Consider the following 26721-nt stretch of genomic DNA (forward strand, 5'->3'; position numbering starts at 1 on the left):
ATTGCATATTTGATAAAAATATAAATATAGGCATAGAAAATGAATTATTCTTCTATCATAAACAATTATTTGGGTAGAAAATTTTATTTATTTTGCAAGTACATAGAATATATAAACGTATCGACATACGAAGTTATACTTTATAAAGCATTCTATATAAAAATATAGACATGATATATGTATGGAATTTTTTCATTTTGCTATTTATTATATCGCCCCGTGATGTATAATTTTATTTAAACGCTCTTGACGACGCATTGCCAGAAACTTTCAAACTCCCAACTAGATTCGAGCATAAGATTGAGAGTCGTCTCGCGTCTTACTCTTGAGTAACGAGAAGTAGGATGAATTTACGGCCGTCGCGATATCAATGGCGAGTAAACGAATTGGTTGAGGTAAACATCAAATGGGATGGAGAGACGTGAGGTAGAAACGAAACTGTGAGTTTTGTTCCGATGGTGTCACGCGGGTTTACGTGGAGGTGTTGCACCTTATCTCGTGTCCTAGTTACATCACCACGCGTCGCGGCTTTGTTGCTACTACATCTATTCCAATCGCAAGCGTCTGTCCCGTTTGCCATGTGTAAGAATGTTTTATTTTACTCATAATACAGAGTTATTCTTTTTCCCCAAAAAATAGATCTGCCTGTGGTTGAAGCTCGAAATTTATTTTCCTAATACTGGCTCGTTTCTTCCTATTTCTTTTTCTTTCCCTTTTTCTTCTTCAAATAGTTATTGTAGAACGACTTCCACCGGCGACCGGTTTGTTCCTAAAAAGAAATATTTATGATTTTTTATCATAGAAAGATAAAGAACAGAAAGGCATTAATTAAAATTATTAATTAAAATTAAATTAGCTTCACATTATTTTGATTAAAGATAAAAAAATATGAACGATGAAGGAAAAAAATATGAATGTCGAAAAAAATTGATATATTATTTGAAACGAATATTTCTTTAGCAGTATCGTGATTGTGAAGAATAATCATGTAATCGATATTAAATGAAGTAATAATTTTTTTAGCCCATTGGTTTAAAAGATAATGGAAGTTTTTAATTAAAGACAGAAAAAAATGGTAACAGATATATTTTTTATACGCTATATACACATATTTTTTCACGAAAGCAATGGGCACTCCATGAAAATCTAAAAATAGATGTTCAGTCTTGTCTGCATTTTCTTACACGAGACCCTATTCCTAGAAGGCCATATTGGAAAGTGGCATCGTGAGATTAGCTTGTCTTTTGCAAAAGCATACATGCATATTCGCACATATGTACGATTACTAAATAGAATTTAAATTTTGCTTGTATATTTGCAAAAATTTAAATTTGAACAGGATTTAGAGGTTTACCTGCACGCATCTTTGAACGTTTTTCGAGCTTGATCGAGCATTCGTTTGTACATGGCCAGATCCGAAATTTTGTCCTGTTGTACAGTATCTAATCTCGCCTTCAGGGCGAGACACTCCTCTTCTAATAATTCAATTCTATGTCAAACATAAAGATAGGAAGCAATAGATAAAAAGTACTTAGTACACATCGTTTTCTCATGTTTGAATTAAAGCAAGAACAATTTTTTCGATCATTTAGTGTATAACTTACTTGAAACGAACTTCTTCAGAATTGGTTTCTTCTTCCGATTTCAGATTCGACATTTTTGTATAAGATTTTGCTCTATATCCGGAATCCACCTTTAGCAAGTCCTACTCTTTCTTTTTCTAAATTCCGCAACTTTAACTCTAATTTCGCGCATTTACTTTTTTCCTTTTGCAGCAATTCCTTTAAATAAATAATCAAATTCTATAAAAATCTACATAAATTTTCATACACAAACAAATACAATTTCAATTTCTTTATATCGATTTAACAATTAAATAATAATTTCTCAATTAATCTCTCAAAAGTAATTATCTCTCAAATTTCCTCATAAAATCAAAATAAATAAATCAAAATAAATTAATTAATTTATTGAACAAATATATTTTAATTGTGTATTAATTAAGAAGATTAATAAATCGCCGTAAAGAAAAAAATTTTGAGAACGTCTCTTCATGAAATAAATTATCTTAAAATTTTCTAGCAAACCTAATACGAATTTCATAGCTTACTATAAGTGCATTTGCTTCGTTTCTTTCCTTATCCAATCGTTGATTAAGCACAGTTACTAGTTCTAATAATCTCACCCTTTCGGCTTCGGCAGCTAAAGTCAAGGTTACATATTCGTTTGGTTCGCCTAAACCTCGTGGACTAGTAAGTGGACTGATTTGACGTCCTTCTTTTGGCCGAGAATCTGAACGAAGCGGGGTTCGACACTTCAAAGATTCATCCGATATGACACCATTTCTAAAGTTAAAGAAAAAATATGTGTATATATTTATTTGTTAAAACAGTATAATTGGATTATGCGAGCCTGAGAAATCACACAAAAAGAATCTTTTAATACAAGAAAGAATCATAAAATCTCATTCATATTCACAAGATTGATTCTTCGCTATCAGAATGATATTTATTATAAATTATTTTGTATATTAATATAAATTACAAAATCACTCTCTTTATATATGTATATATAATATATACATAATAACATTATTGATGATTTGTTTATACTAACTTTAACTTGTCGATCTCGATTTCGCGTTCCTCTAATCTTCTACATAACTGATCGATGTGCAATTGTGTTGCTCGCAATTCGTTCTTGATATTCACATTCTCACGTTCGATTTTATGTTCCTTATTCTGTACTTCTATTTCGCGCTCTTGATATCTTGCCTCGACAATTTTCAATCGTTCCTGATAATCATATCAATCCCACGCATTAAAAAAATTTGAATAAGTGTTACAAACAAATCTTCTCATAATATAAATAGTTACATTTGTAATTAATTCTTTATTAAATTAACAATTAAAAAATTAATTTATTAGATTACATTTCTTTTATTACTTACGTTAAGCGCATCGATCAGACGATCATCGTGAGATCTCTTTTCGTTCAGCATCGCAATGTTTCCTTTTGCAATATTTAATTCGTGTTCCAATACCTTTATTCTCGCTTTGGAAGCATCAAGTTTCCTCTTCGAAGTTTCCAACGCTACTTCTGCTTGTCTAAGTTGTTTCGCTGTATTTTCGATATGTTGTCGTCTTTCCTTTTCAGCGATTCGGAGATTTGCCAAATTTTGTCGATCTAGAGTAATTAAATAAATAGCTCGATTGCAAGAAAATAAATAAATTACAATTAAGAATCTTAATTATACAAATTGTGCAATCATAAATAAATTTAACTATAAATTTACATGTGAACAACTTTTGCATAAAATAATATCTAAAATAATTTATAATAAAAATAATTATAATCACGAAAATTCAATCTAAATATAAGACTTTATATAATTCTTTTTTCCCTTACCGGAAGATTCTTTTTGCGATTTCTCGTGTTCAGATAATCTGATTTGCAGTTCTGCTACTTTCTGTTGTAGATTTCGAATTTGCTCGGCTCGTCCACGCCAATTACCTGGTACACTCGAAAGTGTATTGATGTTGACATTTTCGCCCAATTCGCTGTACAATAACTGAGACTTGTATTCTTAGTGATAACTCCATATAGAGAAATTTATTACATTATTATTATAACATTCCTCGCGTTTTTATATAAATACTTGTAAGCTGAAATTCCTTTAGTGAAAGTCTTTATCATTTTTTTTAGCTCTCAAAAATAATTGAACATTAACATTTGATTTCTTTTATGTACAAATTATTTATTTGATATTAAATAAGTTTATAAAACAACAGAAATACAAATACCTTCTGTGCTTTATTAATCTCTTGTCGAAGAGTAGCACATGTGTTTTTAGATTCACAAAGTTTTGTTTGAGCTCGTTGCAGCTTATTTTTCAAACATTTAATTCGTTCATCATCTTTAGTTGATGAATTATTTCTCGCATCTTTTTCCCCTATGTTATCTTGATTTTCATCTTCTTTATTATTATATTAATCATATATAAGATGTATAAAATTATGTAATATAAATCAATTATATTAATGAAAAATAAAAAAAATATATATATATATATATATATATATATAATTTTTAAAAATTGGTATTTCTACTGTTTAAAAAAATTTTTGATTGAAATATAATTTATTTCAGGATTACAAAAGGGAAAAAAATATGAACTCACTATCGCTGAAATTCTTGCGTGCTTCAGATTTGAGAATTTGTTGTAATTCCGTTTTTTGACGCTCCAGCTCTTCATTTTTGATAATCAGAGTGGCTTCTAAATTCTTACATTTTGTTTTTAGAGTTTCTACTTCGGCGGTTTGATTTCTATATTTTTTGCCAAGTTCGATCAACTTTATTCTAGTCGATTCGGTTGACTTCTCTACTGTATTTTGCGAATTCAATTTTTCTTGCGACAATTTACGCAATTTCTCTTCCGCTTGCTCAAACGCTTGTCGTAAACATTCATTCTCCGCCGTTAAATCCTGTCATATGATTATTGTCTGAACACGGTATATTAAGCTAATTGATAAATTGCAGGATACACAAAGATAAAATAAATATTATATACTTATAAAAATAAAATATATGTAGTTGTATAAGAGAAAGAACTCTACATTTGTTTACAAAAAATTATTTTCGCTCTCTTTACTTTTCTCAATGTTATAATTTTCCAATTGTAGCACATGATTTGTAATAAGAAATGAAGAATTATAAATATATTATAGGACAAATACAGTTTTATTTTATATTTTCGATATTTTTATTTTTAGATTTTACATATACATCAAAATTATACTTACTTGAATGCGATCCTGCAAGAATTTATTTAACTCTTCTGGGAATATAATACGTTCAGGAAATTGTTCCTATACAAAAGTTGCATATGTAAAGAAGGTAAAATATAAGCGATGAGAAAAAAATAGGATATTGATGAGGTGTTTAAATGTATTATAATTTAAAATTAACTCGCGCGTATATATTAACTCGCGCTGATATTATGCCAAATATATGTTTAAAATGTATAAATACCTCTATGAATTTCAATGATACATTTTCATCATCAGGAGTATTATTTGTCTCTAACTTAGCTATATCATCTGCCATTCTTACATTAAATATTTAAAAAATATTCGATTTAAACTTATGAAATAACCTTGAATATATTGCCACATACATTGCTATTTTTAAATTATCCGTAGAATGATACGCATAAAATTCTGTCAATAGAATTCTTTCCTTATGCAGAATTATGCATTACTGATATCGCAAAATGAGATTGATGCGAAGCTAGGAATAATGATTCGTTCTATTCATAAACGTGAGTTTTTATAATATAAATGTCAAAAATGTTCATACTGAATAAGAATATGAATGTTTACTCTGTAAATATGCAGTCATTTGTTCTACACATATATACTAACATGAATGAAGAATCATGTTTACAATCAAAGATGCATATTGAAATTTTTAATTAAACATTTAATACTTTGATAAGTTTTATGATGATTAATTTTGCGATACATTTACAAGTATTGTACATTTAATTAATACAAATAACCATATAAAAACAGAAATTTTTTTGCACGACTCATGTAACAAAATTTACACACATTATATATATATATATATATATATATATATATATATATATATATATATATATATATAAAATATACGATAATAATACGATGTAAAATATGATAACTGTAATATGTATGGAACAGATTGCATTTAAAATAAATCAAATGACTATAGATAATGCAATATATTCATTATGTAAGAAAAATAATCCATTATCATTAATATGAACATTCCTCCAAAAATGTCCCAAACAATAATCTTGTAAATATAATCGCTTTAATTATTTATATAATTTTTATAGTTATTTATTATGTTTTTTAATCTTTAAGATTGTTTTTCTTTCTTTAATGGTTTCTTCTTTCCCTGATTTCCACTAGTTAATTTTTTAGCTTTTTGAAACGCTTGTGGCTTCTTTTTTGTAATTCCAAAGTTTTTTACAAATCCAAAGTTTTTCCCAACATTCATCTTTTTGTTCTCATTGGGTTTCACAATAATTCGTCTGTTTTTGATGATTGTATGATGTAGCGAGAGTCCTTTCTGTTGAAAATACAAAAATTATGATAAGGAAATATGATATATATTCATGATATACAAATTATGATAAAGAATATGATAAAATGTTTTTACCTCCAAATCTGTACTATTAGTCACCTCCACAAATGCAAATCCTCGGGGTGTTTTTGTATCTGATTTAATTGGGATCCTAACATTGGATACAGTGTCAACCTTGGTTAAGAAATGTTGTTTGAGTTCATCTGCTGTTACGCTATAAATGAAAACATTATTAGAATTTATCTAAGAAATTAAGCAATAAAAATGTTAGAAAATAAAAATATGCGCTCTTACTCTGTTGGTAAATTGCCCACAAAAAGAACATATTGATTTTTCTTCTGATGTTCCAAAGATTGTTTAGCTTGTGTTTTCGGCTTCTTTTCATCTTCTTTTTTTACTTGAGAAGTATTTGCTTCTTCATCTTCATCATTTTCATCAGTTTCATCATCTTCATCCTCTTCATCCTCTTCATCCTCTTCATCATCTTCATCATCTTCAGTATCTTCATCTTCACTTTCATCATCCAATTGTTCATTTGTATCGTGCATAGATTCTTCTGTTTCAGTATCATTCTGATCTTCATCACTTTCATCCTCATCCTCATTTTCTGTTTTCATAATATTGCTATCATTTTGATCATCCTTCTCTCGTTTAATTGTTTCATGTTCATGTTCTTTTTTTATTTTTATTTTGTCTTTTTTATCCTTATTAGAGACTGATTCAGTTTTCACAAATGTATCTACTTGCTGATTTTTTTTGTTACCTTTCTTTCCTATTATATTTTTCTCTGATTTGTCCAGTGCTGATTTTTCTAATCTCAATTTTCTATTAAGTACAGACAAAATTTTCTTTGCCCTCTTTGATAACACTTCCCTGCTCCTGATTTCTTCTATTTTTGCCTCTATCTCTTCTGTACTAAGTGTAATAGATGCAGCATTTCGAACATGACGGTTCCTCCTTTTTTTCTTACGTAACTCACGTTTTACTTGTTTTATTTGCAAATTTTTTAATTTTTTTTCCTTTGTCTTTGTTTTTTTACCAACAGATTCTTCATTAAGTTTAGCAATAGGTAATTTAGTTCCTTCTGTTTTTATCTCTGCTAATGATCCTGTATTAGTTTGTTTTATTTTCGGTTTCTCTTTTTGTTTGTACATCTTCTTGAGAATTTGCACTTTATTCCCCATAGTAGAATTTCCATTTTGTACTAAACCGACAAGTTTAGTCTTTTTAGGACTTTTCTTGGATCCAGTAATAGTTTTTTGCTTCTGATTTGACTTTATAGAAAGAGAAGTCTCACTCAGAGATCGTTTCTTTGCTTTCTTGTCTATCTTAGTCTTCATTTGAAAATTTATATTTTGCAATGCAAAATCAAAAATGAAAGATAAGTAATAATCAATACGTACTGATACGTATTTAAGTCCTGAAAGTATAATTAAATAGATTTTACAAAAATTAAATGTTTAATTATGATATATATAATATAATATGATATATAAAATTCTTTTATAAAAATGTTATCAGACATAATATATATAAAGAAATTCTACTTTTGCGTATAAAATGTTTTAAGTATTGTAAATAATATTGTTTAATTTACCTTTTTACTAAAAATTGGAGATATTTTGGAGTCAAACTTATAAGATTATATCAAATATGCGATCGTTTGAGGGTTATGTTCCAAGCAACGTGCTCACAGCATAAAGCCAGGAGGAAAAGAAGGAGGAATAGGGAATAGGAAGGAATGGAACGAAAGAATTTATGACGTCACATCCAAGTCACTATCGATAGCGCTACACAATCGATATATATGCAGAATTGTAATGAATATTATTTACTAAATAATATATAATTGCTATATGTTATAAAAATAGTAAATTGCATATAAGTATATATTTTATTAATCTACTATATGTGTAAATCTAAAAAAAAATCATAATTTCATAGCAGGAATAAGTCAATTCACCCTAAAATTCTCTGAAAATTTAAAATTATCGAATTTCGAGATTTTCTTTATTATCGATTCAAATCACTCTAAACAAGAGAAGATTAAGCAATTTTAATTTAAAAAAGATTGATCAAATCCAATTGTATATTATGTAGTTTAGATTCGATTTTATCATAATAATGATGTTACTATTTATTATAGCGATATTTTTTAGCATCTGATTTTTTATTTTATTTATTCTATAAAACCGACACAGATATTATAGTATATAAATATTTCATTGTTTCTATAACGGTTTTAATTCCTTTATTATAATAGTGTATATAGTTTATTATAATAGTGTATATAATTTTCTTAACAATACAATAACAATGTGACTTAAGCCTTATTAAGCTATTTAATTATAATAAATATCTATCCTCTCTTTAATTTTATTAAATTATAACTTTGCATGTATATGTAACTAAACATTTTTAAATCGTATGCGTGTACGTGGATGTGTGTATAAATTTACAAATACGCCAAAAATTATATTCTTCTTTTTTTCCATCCTTTTATTTTATTTCAACTTTCTTGATAAGCGCTTCATCAGATCTCAATTTTCGGTTATCGCATAAAACGATTGAGAAATCACAATAGATTTCCATGCATTGAAAAAAACAATAAGACTCAGAATTTCTCCTTTTATTACATTCGTCGACAATTACAAGTAAAACGAGAATTGGGTGAACGATCATTCCCGCCACCCGATATAATCTACTTTACTGAACTCGCGAATCGGCCGGAGACTGGTGCATATCGAATACAATGTACACATAAATAATTACATAGATACAATTAGGCGCAGTTCGATTTTATGTACACGATGGGAGCGACATGTCGAGTTGATTTTTATGCTCGGCATGTCGTTCACAATTAATAATGATAACTCATTCCTCCAGGATCAATCGACTCTTCAAACTAATGTTATCAAATTCATATCTATCAATTTCATAGGACGTCCTGAACTCATCAATTGCAATTCAATCCTAAGAAGAAAGGGAAACAAAACGATTTTGATGTAGGAAAAATATAGATTTAACTACTGGTCGAAGGCGATTAAATTCTCCTTCAAGCGCAACGAAAAGACATATGAAAAAAATGTCTTACGCAAGAGTGCCGATCACAGCCACGCCTGCACGACGTATGATCGACACTATAGTGTACCATAAGATCGGGTACGATTGCGCTAGCAGACCAATGGGGATAAAGGACTTTGCACTAAAAAGATAGAAAAATTTTTAGATTATGTAGGAGTATTAATTGGGATGATAAATCTCTTTCTATTCTTTTAAACATATGATTTTGAATTAATTTAATAAATCAAAATATCAATATTTTTTAGCGATATTAAACATCAAAGCCATCTCTCGTAAACTACGTAAATGTGCAAAATAAGATTCATAAGCTAACAAGTAATAATTAATTTTGTAGGTAGCTTTATAAACAATATCTAATATAAATATAAATTTTACACATATAATTACAAGATATTTAATAATATAATACGAATGAACTAAAATATTAAGGAATGTCGTTATAAGGAAGACCAATTCTGGACTATCCATTCTAAAAAAATACATCTTGTATATAAGCTGCATATTAAACTAATAAAATTCAAAATCAAATAGCCGCATATATCAGCAATTAAACACAAAACAATAGAAACAAATGTCTAAAATGACTCATACAAATGGTAACTTCGAATTATCAGAGAATTATAATTATCCTTAAAATTAGTACAAAGTCTCATGCAGAATTATTTCTGCTGGCACAATCTTACGCCGCTCTAATAATAAACAGTTTAAAGCTTTATATCCACACATTCTTTCGACTTTTTTTGCTAAATCTTTTTGCGAAAGAAAACGCGATCGAGAATACTACTGATTTGCCGATCATTCGAGAACAATCATTAAAGCCCCACATGCATATCCAAAAGATGTACAGAAGGTATCCAGAAGATATCTTTGGGCGATATCTTCAGGATGTCCTGTTAATATCTTTTGGACATAGGATGCTATATGGGGCATTGTTCGAATCTCGGCAACAGGATACTTCATCAATCGCGAGAACAGGCGGAGCAAACCATAAGTCGCGTATCTCTTAAAGATGAAAAACTAAACTAAAGGATTGCAAATAAATATCGTGCTTATTCTAGAAGCATTTCTTCCGATTTATTTGATTAAAAGGAAGAATTATATACGCGATTTATGGCATATCCGACACGTGTTTGTGTGGCGCTAATACACTGAATCCGCGTACGGAACATAATAACAACTATATAAATTATTCTACATCTTATGCACACAATGTTTTGTCCTTCGCAAACAGAGAAATCTCCATTCGCCGGAAATAGCGACAGAAAAGCGGTGATACGGTGTCTTCAAAGTGACCGATCTCAAAAAACCAATATTTTCGCTTTTCTCTCTTGTTTATTCTAAGTGATGAAATAAATACTCATGTGTTGGTTAATCAATCATGGAATATTCGTTAGATTAACGTTGTTAAATTAACGCGACGGAACTTCAAGCGATACTTACAAAAAATCACATCACAGTGCTCCGTTATTATTTTTAGCTATTTCTTTTCTACTGTTTTTTTTTATTCTTATTTTAATTTAAAAATCAAGAATTGCACAATTTTAGATTAATGTTTAAACGTCTTCGTAAACATCTTCTTAAGAAACACACGGCAAGAGATTCACAAAATTAAGATTCTGACAATTTAAAGGATCCCAGAAAACTAATGAATAAAAACGTGATAAAATGTTCAAGTTTTATCTTCCTCCGAAAGTCGTATATCTTCAAGAGAGCAATATGTATAGAATAAAAATTCAGTAGAATGTTACTTTCTACGACTTCGATGATCAATAAAATGATGAATATCTGATTGAAAGTACATATTTCTCTACTTCTATTATACTTCTATTATATGAGTATTTATTGACAAAAATATTTAATCATTGATATAAAATTGAAACTCTTCACAATTATGAAAAACAAATTATGTACTTTAAAAATATTGCGACTTTCGGGAAATCGGCAGGAATAAATTCCTATTACAATATTAATTTCTAATTTCGCGTAATTTGCGTGAAAAATTATTACCGATTAGTATTTTCATCACGCATATTTAGCATCAAGTACGGCTGCTTAGCCCTGATTTTATCTAAAGAGAAAAATCTCGTAGATAGATTATAAAATAGGACAGTCGTACGCAACGGTAATGTATCTAATGAAACACAGTGAAATCCAATTACTCATTACTAGCATTATCAATTAAGTACCAATGAGCGTGCCAAAATCGGCAACAGTGCTCTTGGTTGATGTATTGACAAATTATTTCGACTAAAATTGCGCCAACAGCTTCGATCAGCTAACTGTTTAAATTATATTTTTATCAATACTGTAGAAACAAAAGAAGGAAATCTAATACGATTAGCATTGAAGCCTGGATTGTACAGTGTTCTTTTTAAATTAATATTAAACCCCCCAATATATTTTTTTAAGTTTGATATACACATATGAAATTATTTCTTTTCTATTAGCTTCATAAATCAGCTCTATAAAACTCTTTTCAAAGAATCTATCAGCATAAAAAGACATTCTCTAATGCTATTAAATTATCTTGTTCCTTAGATAATATTGTCAATCATCTTATATTGTGTTAACTGTCCTTAGTACTTTTGTAAAAAAAAGATCTGCTAACGAAGAAGCATTGTACAAATAAGGCTCGATCGATGCAATCGACGCTGAATGACAAATATAAGCTGAACGCTTTTGCTTGCTGAATGAAGTTGTTGATAACTCCGGCAGACTCTGATTTCGCATGGCGTTCAAACATTGAAGCGCGTCTCTGAGCCATCGGCGAGCATTAAGGTGACCGTGCGATTGTTGATCCAGATTAGCCGCGCTAAGCGCATAGGGTTCAATCGGGCCACATCGTTGATGGGCGCAGTACTGTAGGACTTCACACAGCGAGTCTGCGAATTACCCAGGCCGAACATACCGCTGCTGGTTTGCTGAGTCATGAAACAACCGCGCGTCATTTTTCAGTAAGACAAACAAGCAAGGTGTATGTTATAAGAAATTTTATATCTTATATAAAAATTATATACAGAATGTCCCAAAAGTCCCGGACCGGTCGAATATTTCATAAAACACATAGTGTAAAGAAAACACATAGAAAAAAAATATGTAATTGTTAATTGCAAATTACATATTTTTTTCTTAAAAACAACTATGTTTTTTCTTTACACCAATTGATTCCTCTCATTATTTTGTACATACCATTATTAAGGTAAGATAATCGAAGAATGAATATTTTACAAGATATTTTACGGTTTATGTAAAATTAAGAAATGATTTCAAGCCTCATAACTCGAAAAGTACTCAATGAAGAAATACTTTATTATAGTGTTTTGGAAAGCTCTTGAGATAAGCTACGCGAATATGTAATAAAAATAGGGAGTTCCATTTAAGAAATTGACGGTGATCTTCACGTGACTTTCAAATGACTCTCCCATGTCAAATTATTGCCACTATCTGATGGCCTCCTTCAAGCCATACAACTTTTGTCTGAAACATTTCTTTCTAAAGTGCAGAGTTTATGAAATATTCGACCGGTCCGGGACTTTTGAGACTCTGTGTATATATATATAATATAATATATATATATATATATATATATATATATATATAATATAATATAATATATATATATAATATATATATATATATATATATATATATATATATATGATTGGTGACTGACAGAGAATTAGAGAACATTTTTCCATACTTATTTACCTGCCAGAAACAAAGCTTGTTTTCAGAACAGGAATAACTGACGAGGAACTTTCCTTCTGGTGAAAATGCCAACGCGGTAACAGGCGCCGAATGTGCCGAAACAGTTTGACATTTGACATTACCTCGCAATTCATACAATGCCAATTGACCACCGCGACCACCAACTGCTATCCTGCGTGTTGCTGGACAATGACTAACCTATAATCGAGAAGTTATAGCAAATAGATTGCCAATGTTTTTCTATAAATGTATAAAATACAGCGAAATATTACATAATAATATTCAGAAAATATTAAAAGGCCCTTTTCTATAATTTGAGGTAATTCTAATAAACAATGCAATTTTAGTAATAAAATTTTAATAATAAAATTTTAATAATAAAATTATAATATCAAGCTACATGATTTAAAAGATTGAATTATGCTGAAGATAATAATAGCTTATTATAAAAAATCATGAAGCTTACTTGATTAAATCTACACACTGCCGGAAATACTTCATTCAAGGGTTTCATTTTTAGGTGACCTGGATCAAGACAATGTAGAATAATATCCATGACCTGTGAACAATAATTAATTATTAAACAAAAGCAACGCACATATGTTGTTTCATTTATAAATATATAATTGCATTATCTTCAATTTTTCCGTTTTTATGATTAATTTTAATTTTAAAATGAAACTAAATCGCAATAAATACCTCCACAAGAAGATCACTCATCTCGCTCTGCATTTTGTCAATCAGTTGTTCAACAATCCTGAGAATCTCTGGTTTTGCTCTAGTCAAAACGCTTGCACCCAAATTAACGTTTAAAGTCTGAGCATTCTGCTGGAGAGTGTTAAACCTAGCTACTTCACGAGCCATTGTGGTGATGAAAGCAGCTGGCCTGGCGGTAGCTATCAACGTCAAAGCATGACGCGACGTGCGACAAGTGTCGGCTTGTGGTGTAAGAGGAAGGCCGTATGTCAAACTTGGCACTAACTTATCTGCGTCACAACACATCTCTAGTAACCCTAATAGAACCTGCCATAAAGAATAATATAAAAATATAAAAATAATATAAAAATTTTATAATAGAAGACTATTTTATTTTATTTTTTAATATATATCATTCATATATTTAATACAATAAAATGAGACACTATTTTTAATTTTTTTTTATTATATAACAGTTAAGTTCTTATATATGTGTGTGTGTATATATATATATATATATATATATATATATATATATTTACTCTATTATTTTATCAAAATTCATTAAAACAATAGTGGGAAATAAGATTTAAACCTGACAAATTGAGTTATAGATCTTTTTTTTACCTTAGATACATCGAGATAGGGTTCCCAGACAGTGAATCCTCTGCCAATAAGATCGATGGCGGCTCTTCGTAGTGGTGTGTGCAATGGGAGCTTTGGAGAATGAGGTGCATGCAATAGATGAGTGAGCGCCATGCTGGTATGCCTGGCAAGATTATTATTTCCTATGCCAAAGCCTTCCACAATCGAGCTCTTTCGCCTCTGCTCATTGTCTCTTCTTTGGTTCGTTGTGGTTACATCCTGACCAAATTCAGCTCCTATCACGCCCAGCAGCACCACAGCCGTGGTTTGCTTTCGCTTTAGTTCTGCCACACTCGATGGTTTCCTAGCTATACTCATCTCTGCTAAGAAAGATGCATATTATTAATTGTAAATTAATCGGTTTTTTATTTCTGTATTATACATTTATTTCTATTAAATTTTTCTTAATATTTATTTTTGGAAAAAAATTCTTTTCTAGCGGAAAATTCGAATTTAAAATTGGTATAATTTTTATATCTCTTCTTTTGTATTTTTTTTTGTTAATATTCTATTGTATTATTTTTATAATTCTCATGTACTATCTTGTATGATACAAGAATATGACATAATAGTAACAATTTGAAATATTACAGAGAAAACTCACCTTCAGCTAATTCTTCTTCTTCGTCTTCTTCTTCAGGTTGTGATTCGGATTGTGGCACCGGGCTTCCAGGCGCCGGCGAATTTTGATTTTGCGGTTGCGGCGCAATGGGTTCCTGAGTACTGTACATTGGCAAATATTGAGACCAGTTATCGACAAGCGCTTTACGACCCTTTGAGCCCATTCGGCCTAGTTCGGCGAGCAGCAAAGCCTGCGCAGCTTCTCGAATCTAAAACATCAATAGAAAATTATGTGAATGTAAAAATTTAACAAGTAATAATTATTTAATTTTCAATAATTCGATAAGCAAATTCTTAGAATTATTTTGAATGAATAAACTACAATGATTCTAATTGAAAATATGCTTTCGATGATTTAATAGCAAACCTCCACACACTGATGTTGCCACCTGCGTGCCATCATCTCTACTTGCGGCCGTTTGAAAGTCTTCGCACCACCCTGCGCTGCGACTTTGTCGGGTAACAATACACAGTGTAATGTAGCCAGAAGAGACCAACCCTGCTTTATTTGCGCCTGCTGTACTGTATACATTTCCTCATTCTCCTCTTCTGTTTTATTCCAGTTTACTGCGGCTCTATTGCCTGGTCTATTTATGAAAATTGACTTTCAAATTTTTATCTTATATATATATATATATATATATATATATATATATATATCTTTATATATATTTGATATATTGCAATAGTTTAAATTTATCTTCTTTATTATAGATATGATATATGAAAGTAAAATATGAAAAAAAAATATGAAGATGATACATATATAATGGAATAATTCACTACCATAATTAGAGAAATTAATTAGTATTATATGATATTATCATTAACTTTGTCAATATTTCAATGTTGCATTACAAAATTTACCTGTGCAGCTTGCGATTACGTTCTTGCTCAGGTACAAATGTTGCGTTGTTCATTGACATTAAGGTATTTGCTAAAGCAATTACTGCCAATAAATGATTACTTGTTAAAGTAGTCGATAATTCCCAATGTGCTCTCGCCGTGAATGCTCTAGTGAGCCTCTCTTGTCTAACTAGTTCAGCTGGTAAGCGTTGTTCCAATTGAGTTGCAGGTTCACCGACCGGTTCAAGATGTGTTTGCCAAGTTGGCAGTAGCAATGACATGTAACCTGCAGCATACATAGTCTTTTCTAGATACTTGGCATTAGAAAATAATAAAGAGAAAAAGAATATAAATTTTTTTCTCAATATTATTTTATTTTAAAATGTACTTAATGTTAAAAAGAAGCAATTTTTTAATATCCAATTTATAAAAAAATATATGTACGATATATTTGTACATAGAAAATGTTTTGTGAATGTTTTAATCAGAGTGATATATGAATTGTAACAGATAATTTTTCTTTTAAGATTTTTTTTAAAATTTTACTATCATAGTAAAACATACCTCCCTTGGATAACACTCCAAATGATACAGGAACCATAGGCCGTAGTAGACCCAATTTGCCCTCACAAACCCGATCCAAGTCTGGATCCATACCCCAAGCATGCAAAAGACTCAAAAGTAATTGTGCTACTTCCATTGTTGCATTTGGTTCACTGAATGCACCGTTTCGTTTCAAACTGTTCTTCGTTGCATCAATATTATTCCAATTATCGCCTGTAAAACATAGGATAGATATAAGCAATGTAATAAATCCAAATAATATTCAGTAAACACCAAGAACAGCTAATATGACTGAAAAAAAACGATAAAAAAATACAATAAATACATATAAAAAAATAGATTGATAAAAAATAAAAACAATTCCTAAAAAGTGCTTAATAACATCAAATAGTGGAAAACATATATACAATAATGATTAATTTGATTCTAAAACAAATACATAAAATCAAAAACATATAAGCAGTGATGTGAACATATATTAAACGATGTCAAGCGTGCATATTAAAAATTAAAACAAGCTTAATTATCCATCTCCTTGTTTGCTGTAACTTCAGATTTGGTGTTATAGTCCTAATGGGAATTGTTAAGAATACAATATAAACAAATAGTGAAAACTGTTCAGTGCCTTGAAGAAACTATGAGCTTTCTATCTACGACATATAAAAATCATAAAACACAAATGGAAAAACTAAAATATAAAATAGGTCCTCGTGCGAGACACATCGTAATCGTGAACTACAAAAATTTGCCAGCGTCAAAAGTGCATGTCTAACCTTTGCCGTCAAATGTCGACGGCTTGAGGCCGACGCTTTCCGCTTTAGCCTGTAATTTAGTATGCACATTCTCTGCACCCTCCTTCATCTTAGCCAATATACCTACAGAAAAAAATCTATCTTTAGATAGCACATTATATGAAAAAGATAATTGTAGCAAAACATCTACCAGATGAAATGAAGAAATCTATAAAGGAACGTTATTATTATTGAAATATTCTATTAGGAATAAAAAAAATATATATTTTACATTAAAAGCATCTTAAATTGGATTAAAAAAAAAACATGTGAGGACTTCATAGCTACAAAAATTCATGATTTAAAAAATTTAAAAAGTCGAAAGATATAATTAATTATCTTCTAAAAAGCACAACTTGATGAAATTATCATGATGAAAGATAGAATGGCCTAAAATACAGTCATTGAAAAAAAGCTGACAACACATAAAACCCGACATTATAATGAGCCATGGAAACACTTTTTTGCAAATAAAATATAAAATGCACATTAAACAACTTTTTTTTTAATAATCGCAAATTGAATTAAGATTTGTGTAATATCAAATTATATGTATAAATTATATAAACAAGATATACATACGACATCATTAATATTTTCAAAATTCTAGGGGAAAAAATCACATTTTAAAAAAATTTATATATCAAATATTATATCTATATAAATACTTCAGTAATCCGAGAAATTTTCACATGTGAATAAAATTGCGAAACAAAAATAACAATAATAAAACACGATACCATGACGATCCTTCTCCTTTAATATTCGCTCAACATCGCCTGCTTTATCCTTGACGCGACCGAAAAAGTCTATAAAGGGACACATCAATAAAGATAGTTTTAATGATAATTCTTAAATAAGTAGAACTGAGGACAAATTTTTTTCATATCTATAATATATATATATAATATAATAATATATATTATAATATATATTATAATATTATAATATAATAATTTAAGAATATATGTAAAAGGATTACCTTACCAACAATTTTTTTATGTGCATCAGGACTGGCAGACTGAGTAAGCGCTGCAACTTTCTGATATTCAGCGGCGGAGATAAGTCCTTGTGCTTCTAAAGAACCAGGCGACATGGCACCATACTCGTCACTTAGCAATTGCACTGTAGCAAAAAAACAAATTAAGTTATTTCCATAAAAATAATGTTAGAACGCAGATTATTTCTTAAAGCATAATAAATGCAAAAATGACTAAAATTAAAGAAATAAAATTCAATTTTTTTCTAGACAAAATTTTAATCAAAACATATACCTATCAATGCTTCTATATCGAAGAACAAAATATGACTCTCCGGATCCTTGGGATTACTTCTGAAACCTTGAATCATCAGTGGCGAACCTTTAGCTTTTATCTGATTTCCATGATCAGGACCATGACCACCGTGAAGCTGTTGTAATTGATGCAGTCCTCTTTGAGTCGCGTGTCTGATCGCCGACAGATTTCGATGACGCAAACCCCTGAGAAGTAGAAATCGGACGGACTGTAACGGAGAACGCTATTCCGGTGGATTTTCTTCGGCGCAGAATACGCAAGATTCTCACCATCCATGCTGCAAGATTTCATTTACCTAAAGAAATGCACGGCAGGATTAGCAAGTCCTAGCTCACCGCCGGCGGCAGATCCGCCGGCCGCCGCTATAGTGTTCTCGTCGCATGCATAGAGCACTTCTTCCGCGATAATGCCTAAAAGAAGAATATGAGAATCATTGTTCTTGCAAAATGTTCTATGCACAATTTAACAAACTGTGCCTATGATTATTATTCAAGCCTTTAAAGATTGCTAAGAAAATGCTAAGATATTGAAAGATTCATGAAAAAGAAAAGACAATCGAGAATAAAACATTCACTAAAATAACATAGATCTAACAAACCGTGCAATACGCGATCCAAATGACCAGTCTCCATTTGCCAGACGTATACCGCACCGTCCGAGCATCCAACTATCATGAAATCGTCCAATGGTCTCCATTTGATAGTTACAACTGGGAAAAGATGTCGCGAAGCAAGCACAACGCATTTCCTCTCGGCCAATGAAAGTAATGTAACGCTGTGGTCTGATGCAACACTACATACGCATTTCTGTATCCTGGGCTATAAATACATATAGGTTTTTATATACATTAATTATCAATCAATATTATGTTTTTCATGAATATTAATCATTATAAATTTTGATCGTAAAAATAAACAAATAATCGTACACTGCAATTATCGGGCGGCACCATCAATTGTGTGATTTCGCCGGCGTGAACGCAAAATCGGTGGATCAGTGTGCCAGCGTATAGATCCCAGAGACAGACGGCAAAGTCCACAGAACCGGAAACGAGATGAGTACGATCGTAACGAGGCGCCGCGCCGTGAGGATAAAGCAGACAATTCACTCGACCCGAGTGACCCAAAAGAACTTGATGTGGTGGCCAATCTAAATAAATCATACATAAAGTAAAATTTAAATTTAATTAATAAGTGACTCAGAAAAATTACTAGAAAAGTTATCTCTAAAAGAATAACGAAACGTATTGTACCATCGTATTGTTGATGATTCCCATGGAGCAGTTGCAGCATCACGGTTTGCGTTGCCGGTACGATGATGATGCTACCATCCTCGCGACCGACAACCAGCCGGCTCTGCTGCGGCAGATATATGCAAGCGGTAAGTTTGATACCCTGACCATCACCGGAATCCAGTTGATCAAGTATCCCCACGGGAGGCGGCTTCATCGCACCCCAAGCAGCGGTGAGGCTCGTCTTTACGGTCGGCGGCAATGCTGGTGTGGATCCGTCATTTTGGGATACTTGGGTAAGCTGTTGCGTCGTCATTTCTGGCACCGTCCAGAGAATAACAACACCCTCGCTGTCTCCACGTAACAAGTATTTCAGGGTCTTATTTTGACGCTGTACAGTCACCAATCGCATGGCCGGTGGACATGAAAGAGGCTGAAATATATGCATATATAAAAATTTGCAGATTTTATAAGATGTGTATATCAGACAAAATTTAAAGAATCAAGAAATTCAAAGAGAAGGAACTTTAAGAACAAATAATTCTACATTATAAAAATAAATATTTTATTATATTATTGATTTGAGATATGATTCTTACCTTATCTCCGGGTTGCGTTAAGGTACAGTACAAATACGGCTGATCGTATTCAACACCAGCGCTGTGGAAGTTCTTGTTATCTGCGACGCTACTGCATATCATATTAAAAAAAATCTGATTAGCGATTACTAACATCTTGATGAAACTTTAGATTCTAGATACTATTTATGGACACACTTTTTCCATTTAAACATCGCGAAAATCTTCGTACGCTAGATGTTGGAAAATGTGTTCACGAATAGTGATTGTCTCGTCACATTGCAAGCTTAAAATATTACATCGAGTAATTTCAAATATGCATTACATGTAATTTTCTAACTATGTTTACTAGCAAACAAATGCTGCAAGTAAACTGTTTTTTCGAAGCAATTAGCATGTTTAGTTTATTATGAACAATACACAAAGGAAATATATGCAAAGATTCTAATCACAATTCTGATTCTATTAAATTATAAAAGATATTTAATGCTTTTAAATTATGAAAGATATTTAATGATTTTAAATTATAAGAAATATTTAATGATTTTAATATCAATTCTGATATTTGAAATTAAATCATTTTAAATAAAAAAACGATAGATTTTCCTGAATCATCTATCTTTTCTTGTTTTCATTTTTGAATTTAAAAAATAGCATTGACTTTTTAAGTTGTAGGAATATAGAAATATTTTAATTTTAAAATACTCTTTTTTCCCCTCATGAATTACCTTTGTGTCACATGTTTTTTTTATGTCATCGCATAGTTAATAATAACAGTGCAAAGCATTTTAAAGCAAACAGAATATAAGAAGTAATGAGTAAGTAATGAAGTATGGCAATATATATGATATGGCAATATATATGATTCTTTTTCGCATTTACCTTCTTTCACACATTTTCACCTTGTCTATGTTATCTGTCTGAATTCTGCGATTAAAAATTGTTACAATGATTATGATGTTGAGTATATGAGTGTCTCGTATATAACAGAATGTATATGCGTGTACATAGGAGCTTGCATGTAAATATGGAGAAATCGTGATAAGTTTGTGAATATACATGAAAAAAGACAAAAAAATACCGCTGTGTGTTTGATGTTGATAATGAACGTAATTTACGTTCATATAATGAACCAACTTGCATCAAGATTATGAAATATATATATCCAATATTGGTTTCTTTCATAACATCAATATACATCTACCGCATATCCTTGCACCAAAAAAGAATAAGTAAAAACAAATGATTGTCTACCTACGAATACAGAAAAAAATAAAAGAAATGACAATGAATAATAAGAGTGAATAACAAAGAGAGACGAAGAGAAAAAGAGATGTACAAGTGATAATGCGGGTTACCTGCTGAGAGCCTTGCCCTTCAGCTTGCTAGAACACCAGATCCCGCGTAGAATGCAGTAGATGTGAATAATATGAAAAAGACATCACGTAAAATGGACCATTGTGTTAATTGTTAATTTATGTGCATGTATGAAACTTGGAATTATACTATAAATGCTGAGCCTTGAATCTCCTGTGAAGCTCCCTCTCTCCTGCCCTCCCCCCAAAAAAAGAATTTCTTCATTCATTTTTTTTATAAAAAAATAAAATGCAGCAAGAACTTTATTAATCAATATTTTAATATTAATTAGTAATTATATATTTCCTAATCTCAAGTGTTTTGTATCTTAATAAGTATATCTGAGATAGCTTTATTTTAATCTCAAATCAAAAAAATTGTCAGAATCAATTCTATATGAAGATAAAGAGAACATGTTACAATACTACTTTCTAATTTATTTCGAAATTTGATTATTAAATGTGACACGCGTGTTTTTGTAGTAAACGATAATATGATTCCGAATATGTAGGCGCATGATAAATGGTTACAAACAAGATAAAAAATAAAATATCAAACATGTGCATTGCCAGCAAGTGCTTCTACAGCATTCAGGCTTAAATTGAAAAAGAAGAACTTATTTCATGTTTGTAAGTTAATGCGCCCAACATTTACATATGTTAGATATTAATTATAATTCATGGAAAAATAATATGGATGTTGAGTAATCTTAATGACACTTTTTATGATATCTTCCTTAGATGTACAAAAAAATACAACTGAAAATTAAAATAATATCTGTGAAACATCTATAAAATTCTATTTCTCAACGATGTCATATATAAAAATTACAATCATACATTTATTAAAAATATAGTAATAATTCGTTTGAATCATTACTTTAGAATTTTTATATAATTATAAACTGTAGTTAATAAATTATTTTAGTAAACATAATCATGCTACACTAAATTATTATTAGTAACTATTAGTAAATTTTTTCTGTACATAAACATTGGTAAATATCATTTATAATAGAATTTTAATAGAATTTTAATACTTATGTGCAAAAAGAAACTACCTGTCAAGTTGTACCAGAACCCTAGAAGCAACAAAGGGATATACTAATCAATAAGAATTACTATTCCAATATTTCGATCAAACTGTTACTAGTGTCATTCAGTCATAAATATTAAATTCGGGATGTGAGAGAGAGAAAATTATTCGTTTGTTAAACATTATCAACCAGAAAAAAGATATACCGGGTGTTTCAGACCACCCGTACACCCCATTTTAAAGCAAAGGAAGTGGTTATTTTGAAAAATGTTTCAGACAAAAATTGTTGAAGATAAAGTAATGCATTACATGGGTAAATTTGATTGACCTTGGGTGGCGTCGTGAAGGTCATGTCAAGGTCGACTTGAATTTTTTAAATGGGAACCCCTATTTTTCATTGCATATTCTTGTAGCTTATCTCGAGAGCTTTCCAAAACACTATAATTAAGTACCTTTTTATTAAGTACTTTTTGAGTTATAAGGCTTGAAATAATTTCTTAATTTTATATAAACCATAAAATATCTAGTAAACCATTCATTTTTCGATTATCTTACCTTCATACTTTTATGTACAAAATAATGAGAGGAATCAATTGGTGTAAAGAAAACACATAGTTGTTTCTAAGAAAAAATATGGAATTGTTAATTGCAAATTACATATTTTTTCTTAGAAACAACTATGTGTTTTCTTTACACCAATTGATTCCTCTCATTATTTTGTACATAAAAGTATGAAGGTAAGATAATCGAAAAATGAATGGTTTACTAGATATTTTATGGTTTATATAAAATTAAGAAATTATTTCAAGCCTTATAACTCAAAAAGTACTTAATAAAAAGGTACTTAATTATAGTGTTTTGGAAAGCTCTCGAGATAAGCTACAAGAATATGCAATGAAAAATAGGGGTTCCCATTTAAAAAATTCAAGTCGACCTTGACATGACCTTCACGACGCCACCCAAGGTCAATCAAATTTACCCATGTAATGCATTACTTTATCTTCAACAATTTTTGTCTGAAACATTTTTCAAAATAACCACTTCCTTTGCTTTAAAATGGGGTGTACGGGTGGTCTGAAACACCCGGTATATAAATATAGGTTTTCCAGAAATCAATATCGAAAAAATTTATTGTAGGTCACATCGAACGAATACGTACTTTGCTGGAAGTTTGTACAGATATCCATGACCTTCGTCACTCCACAAAATGACTCTGTCGGCGGCTAAAAAGTCGCCTGCCATCCAACGTTCGCCACGAGGAGCCGTTATCGAGCAAAGAACCGAGAAATCACCGGCATCAAATATCTATAAAGTTATTCCACTGATATATATTACGTTAAAATAACACAAATTATTAATCACATATATTTTAAGAAAAATGTACTAATGCTAAAATCCTATTTAAATTTAAAACCGATTCTTCTCACGTTACATAATCTTACATAGTCTATTTTTATAATAAAAATATTCTCTCCAATTAAATATTTATTGGTGATAATGACAAATTACCTGCCAATATTTGGAGCATACAATGAGCACTGTTCTCTGATTATAAGGGCAGCAAGTCATTGCGAGTGCATTTAAGCAGCGGATCTGTTTGCTTTCATGTTCGTACAGAGGTTCGCTGTTTCGATTCTCGTGTCCCAGAAGCGTCCACACTTTGACTGTGCCCGTGGTCGTCAGAGCCAATACAACATCGTCTTTAAACGAATAGAAGCGCCTGTTGCGCGTTAAATAAATCCAGAAAAGATGCATTTTAAGCGACATTTTGTTAGTCACCAGAAACATTTGCTATTCGTTATGAACACAAAATTTGTCAGTCTTGATAGATTAATGCAAATATTATTTATTAGACCAAATAAGCGACCAAAAAAAAAAACAGACATTACAAGTGATTAAAGATAACATAATTCTATTAATTACAAGAGTGTAAAATGACTCTTGTTAATTAATAATAATTTCCGTATGCGTAAAGTATAATATTAAATGCATGCTAGATATTTTCACAGAAAGGAAAGCGATACATATTAAATTATAATACAATCGTGCTTATTTTCAAATTATTGCAGAAATTGTGTGTGTACTTCATTTATTTAATCAAGCAGAATTCAAGAGTGCTGATTAAAGATAGCAATTAATGTGTGCATAGTTGTATCAAATTAATGCTGATAAGAGTATTTGCATTTTCCGCAGGCTGTTTGTCCTCTTTTTTTTTAATATCATCAAGGCCTTCATCTATGATTTAGAGTTTGACTTTATGCATACGAAATATCTATTTTATGATTACACACATAATTTTTAGGAACATATAATTAAACAGTAGATTATAAATTAATACTATAGCATAACTATTATAAATATATAAATAATATTACAAAAGTTAAAAAATTTAATAATTTAATAAATTATATTTAAAAGTTCACTAGCATCTTCTTTGCAAAATATTTTCTAATATGATATAGTTTAGAAAAATAAAAACAGAATAAAAAAATATTCTGAATAATTTTTGCTAATCAATTTTAACATTGCAACATTTTGATAAAATAATTAATAATTTGAATATCAGTCAATAAGCTTTTAATTAGAAGATTAAATTTAACATAATATGCAATTGAATAAATTCTTGTTGTATAAATATATATTATAGTATATACATATACATATACTTACGAACAGAGATAGAAATATGTTATATCAAGGTGAGAGTGTTATGAAAGTGTAATGAAAATATAAAGATGTAATGAATATTGCACGAAATGCGATGTGTATAAATGGCATATTATTCATATATAAGTAACAGGATATATAAAGTATATATCCTGCAGAATATATATATATATATATATATATATATATATATATATATAATTATAAAAAGAAAGAGAAATAAAATAAGAGATTAATAATGATTAAGTTGCTCAAAAATGATGCATAAAAAGAGTTATGTGTGAACAATGATTAGATAATAGAAAAAAGAAAAGAAGTGAAATACAGCCTTAATCATCAGTGCATTAGCACTGAATTGTCCAGTTTCATTAATCATGCTGCAACACTGTAACTGTTATTAAATGGTCAATCTAAAAATATTAGATGTAAAACTATTATTATCAAAAATTGCATCCAAATTGTATATATAAATTATTTTAATCAGCAAAATAGAATCATTAAAAATTAATATGCAAAATTATTCGTCAAAAAGAAAATCCCTCTTTATACCCAAAGCATAAAGCTTCTTCAGGTTAATTGCCTAAAAACTGGTAGAGCAGCAGATTATAAAATATAAAAAAAAACCTTTGTACAAGTGACTGTTCGTTAGTTGCTTTCAAATCATATTAGTAAAAAAGTCGCTTATTATATAAACATTACAAAAATATTATATGTTTAAATTTAATCAAATATAAAAAATTGAGTAAGAGAATTTTTACCATTAGTATCCAAAAGTTTTCTACTTAAAAAAGAAATATGTAAATACATAAGATATGAAATACCAAAAGATACTGTTTAATATATTGCTGATTTTTACTCATATAAGTGATATTATTGATTCATATAAAAGATAATAATGATTATTATATACATATATATGAGTATTGCAAATAAAAAAAAAGTTAGATCGCGATAGAACAGTACATATCAGATTAAAATTATCACATTAATCTTTGAAATGAGAAATCTTTATAATAGCTATATGCAATTCATATTTATACAGTATCTATTGGCAATGAAATTGATAGAAGATAACGAAAGAGTCATGGTAAGCGTAGGTGTGATGGAGTGTAACTAACTTGTATGCACGTAGAACCGACCTTTCCGTTTGGCCGGCCGCAAAACGTGCAAGGCACTAATCCAATCTGGATTGACGCGGGAGCTCAGGGTAAACAGCACTTCCAAACTGAACGGATCCATCACCAAAACCTCGGGATAGTATCTGAATAGAAAAAAAATATTCTCTTAAGACGAGCAATACTATCTTCGCGATGCGATGAAAATAAGAGATTCTTACCCAGAACAAAACAACCTAACATCTCTCCACCCGCGGAAAGTCGACATTAATTCGTGTGAGACTCGAGAATTAAATCTTGGGAATCATTAGGAGCAAAGAAGGAAATTGATTGGAAGTAATTAAAGACGTCTGC

General features: G+C 30.1%; 3 protein-coding genes across 11 annotated transcripts; all 3 read right to left on the reverse strand.

Moving 5' to 3' along the window:
- Positions 1-210: 210 nt before the first annotated feature.
- Positions 211-5106, reverse strand: LOC105249480 (coiled-coil domain-containing protein 13). The gene is given in 12 exon segments (XM_025409036.1): positions 211-769; positions 1355-1489; positions 1605-1696; positions 1698-1781; positions 2111-2345; positions 2617-2795; positions 2951-3186; positions 3409-3571; positions 3804-3976; positions 4181-4487; positions 4803-4868; positions 5032-5106. Coding segments are annotated over 12 exon segments (1791 nt in total). The 3' UTR covers positions 211-723.
- A 786-nt stretch (positions 5107-5892) lies between these two features.
- LOC105249467 (glutamic acid-rich protein-like) lies at positions 5893-7862 on the reverse strand. The gene is made up of 4 exons (XM_011254973.3): positions 7733-7862; positions 6430-7555; positions 6211-6349; positions 5893-6120 (listed from the first exon to the last, which is right to left on the reverse strand). The coding sequence occupies exons 2-4, from the start codon at positions 7473-7475 to the stop codon at positions 5908-5910; spliced, it is 1398 nt and encodes a 465-aa protein (XP_011253275.2). The 5' UTR covers positions 7476-7555; positions 7733-7862; the 3' UTR covers positions 5893-5907.
- Positions 7863-11305: 3443 nt separating this feature from the next.
- Positions 11306-26621, reverse strand: LOC105249466 (WD repeat-containing protein 7). Of its 9 annotated transcripts, none has more exons than XM_025409367.1 (24): positions 26589-26621; positions 26392-26513; positions 24095-24285; positions 23745-23890; positions 22611-22631; positions 21553-21579; positions 20216-20306; positions 19638-20049; positions 19314-19534; positions 18984-19203; positions 18681-18795; positions 18365-18570; positions 18078-18215; positions 17831-17899; positions 17073-17174; positions 16300-16512; positions 15757-16021; positions 15257-15476; positions 14873-15098; positions 14251-14591; positions 13627-13950; positions 13394-13486; positions 12928-13125; positions 11306-12140 (listed from the first exon to the last, which is right to left on the reverse strand). In XM_025409367.1, the coding sequence occupies exons 2-24, from the start codon at positions 26489-26491 to the stop codon at positions 11955-11957; spliced, it is 4125 nt and encodes a 1374-aa protein (XP_025265152.1). In that variant the 5' UTR covers positions 26492-26513; positions 26589-26621; the 3' UTR covers positions 11306-11954. The 9 variants fall into 9 exon arrangements, with proteins under 9 accessions (XP_025265152.1, XP_025265149.1, XP_025265146.1 ...); XM_025409364.1 differs by having other exon boundaries at positions 14251-14588; positions 26371-26513; XM_025409361.1 differs by having other exon boundaries at positions 26371-26513.
- Between the last annotated feature and the right edge of the window lie 100 nt (positions 26622-26721).

This window comes from Camponotus floridanus, unplaced genomic scaffold (genome assembly GCF_003227725.1).
Source record: "Camponotus floridanus strain SB8 unplaced genomic scaffold, Cflo_v7.5 scaffold10, whole genome shotgun sequence".
NCBI lineage: Eukaryota > Metazoa > Arthropoda > Insecta > Hymenoptera > Formicidae > Camponotus > Camponotus floridanus.

Coding starts and splice junctions, on each gene's coding strand:
- LOC105249467 (XM_011254973.3), bottom strand. CDS start 7,475: ATGAAGACTAAGATAGACAAGAAAGCAAAGAAACGATCTCTGAGTGAG. Junction 6,350..6,429: donor GTGGGCAATTTACCAACAGA/GTAAGAGCGCAT, acceptor TTTCATTTATAG/CGTAACAGCAGATGAACTCA. Junction 6,121..6,210: donor CTAATAGTACAGATTTGGAG/GTAAAAACATTT, acceptor TATTTTCAACAG/AAAGGACTCTCGCTACATCA.
- LOC105249466 (XM_025409361.1), bottom strand. CDS start 26,491: ATGGATCCGTTCAGTTTGGAAGTGCTGTTTACCCTGAGCTCCCGCGTC. Junction 24,286..26,370: donor TCGGTTCTACGTGCATACAA/GTTAGTTACACT, acceptor ATTCGTTTAAAG/ACGATGTTGTATTGGCTCTG. Junction 17,175..17,830: donor AAAGGAGAAGGATCGTCATG/GTATCGTGTTTT, acceptor TTTTTTCTGTAG/GTATATTGGCTAAGATGAAG.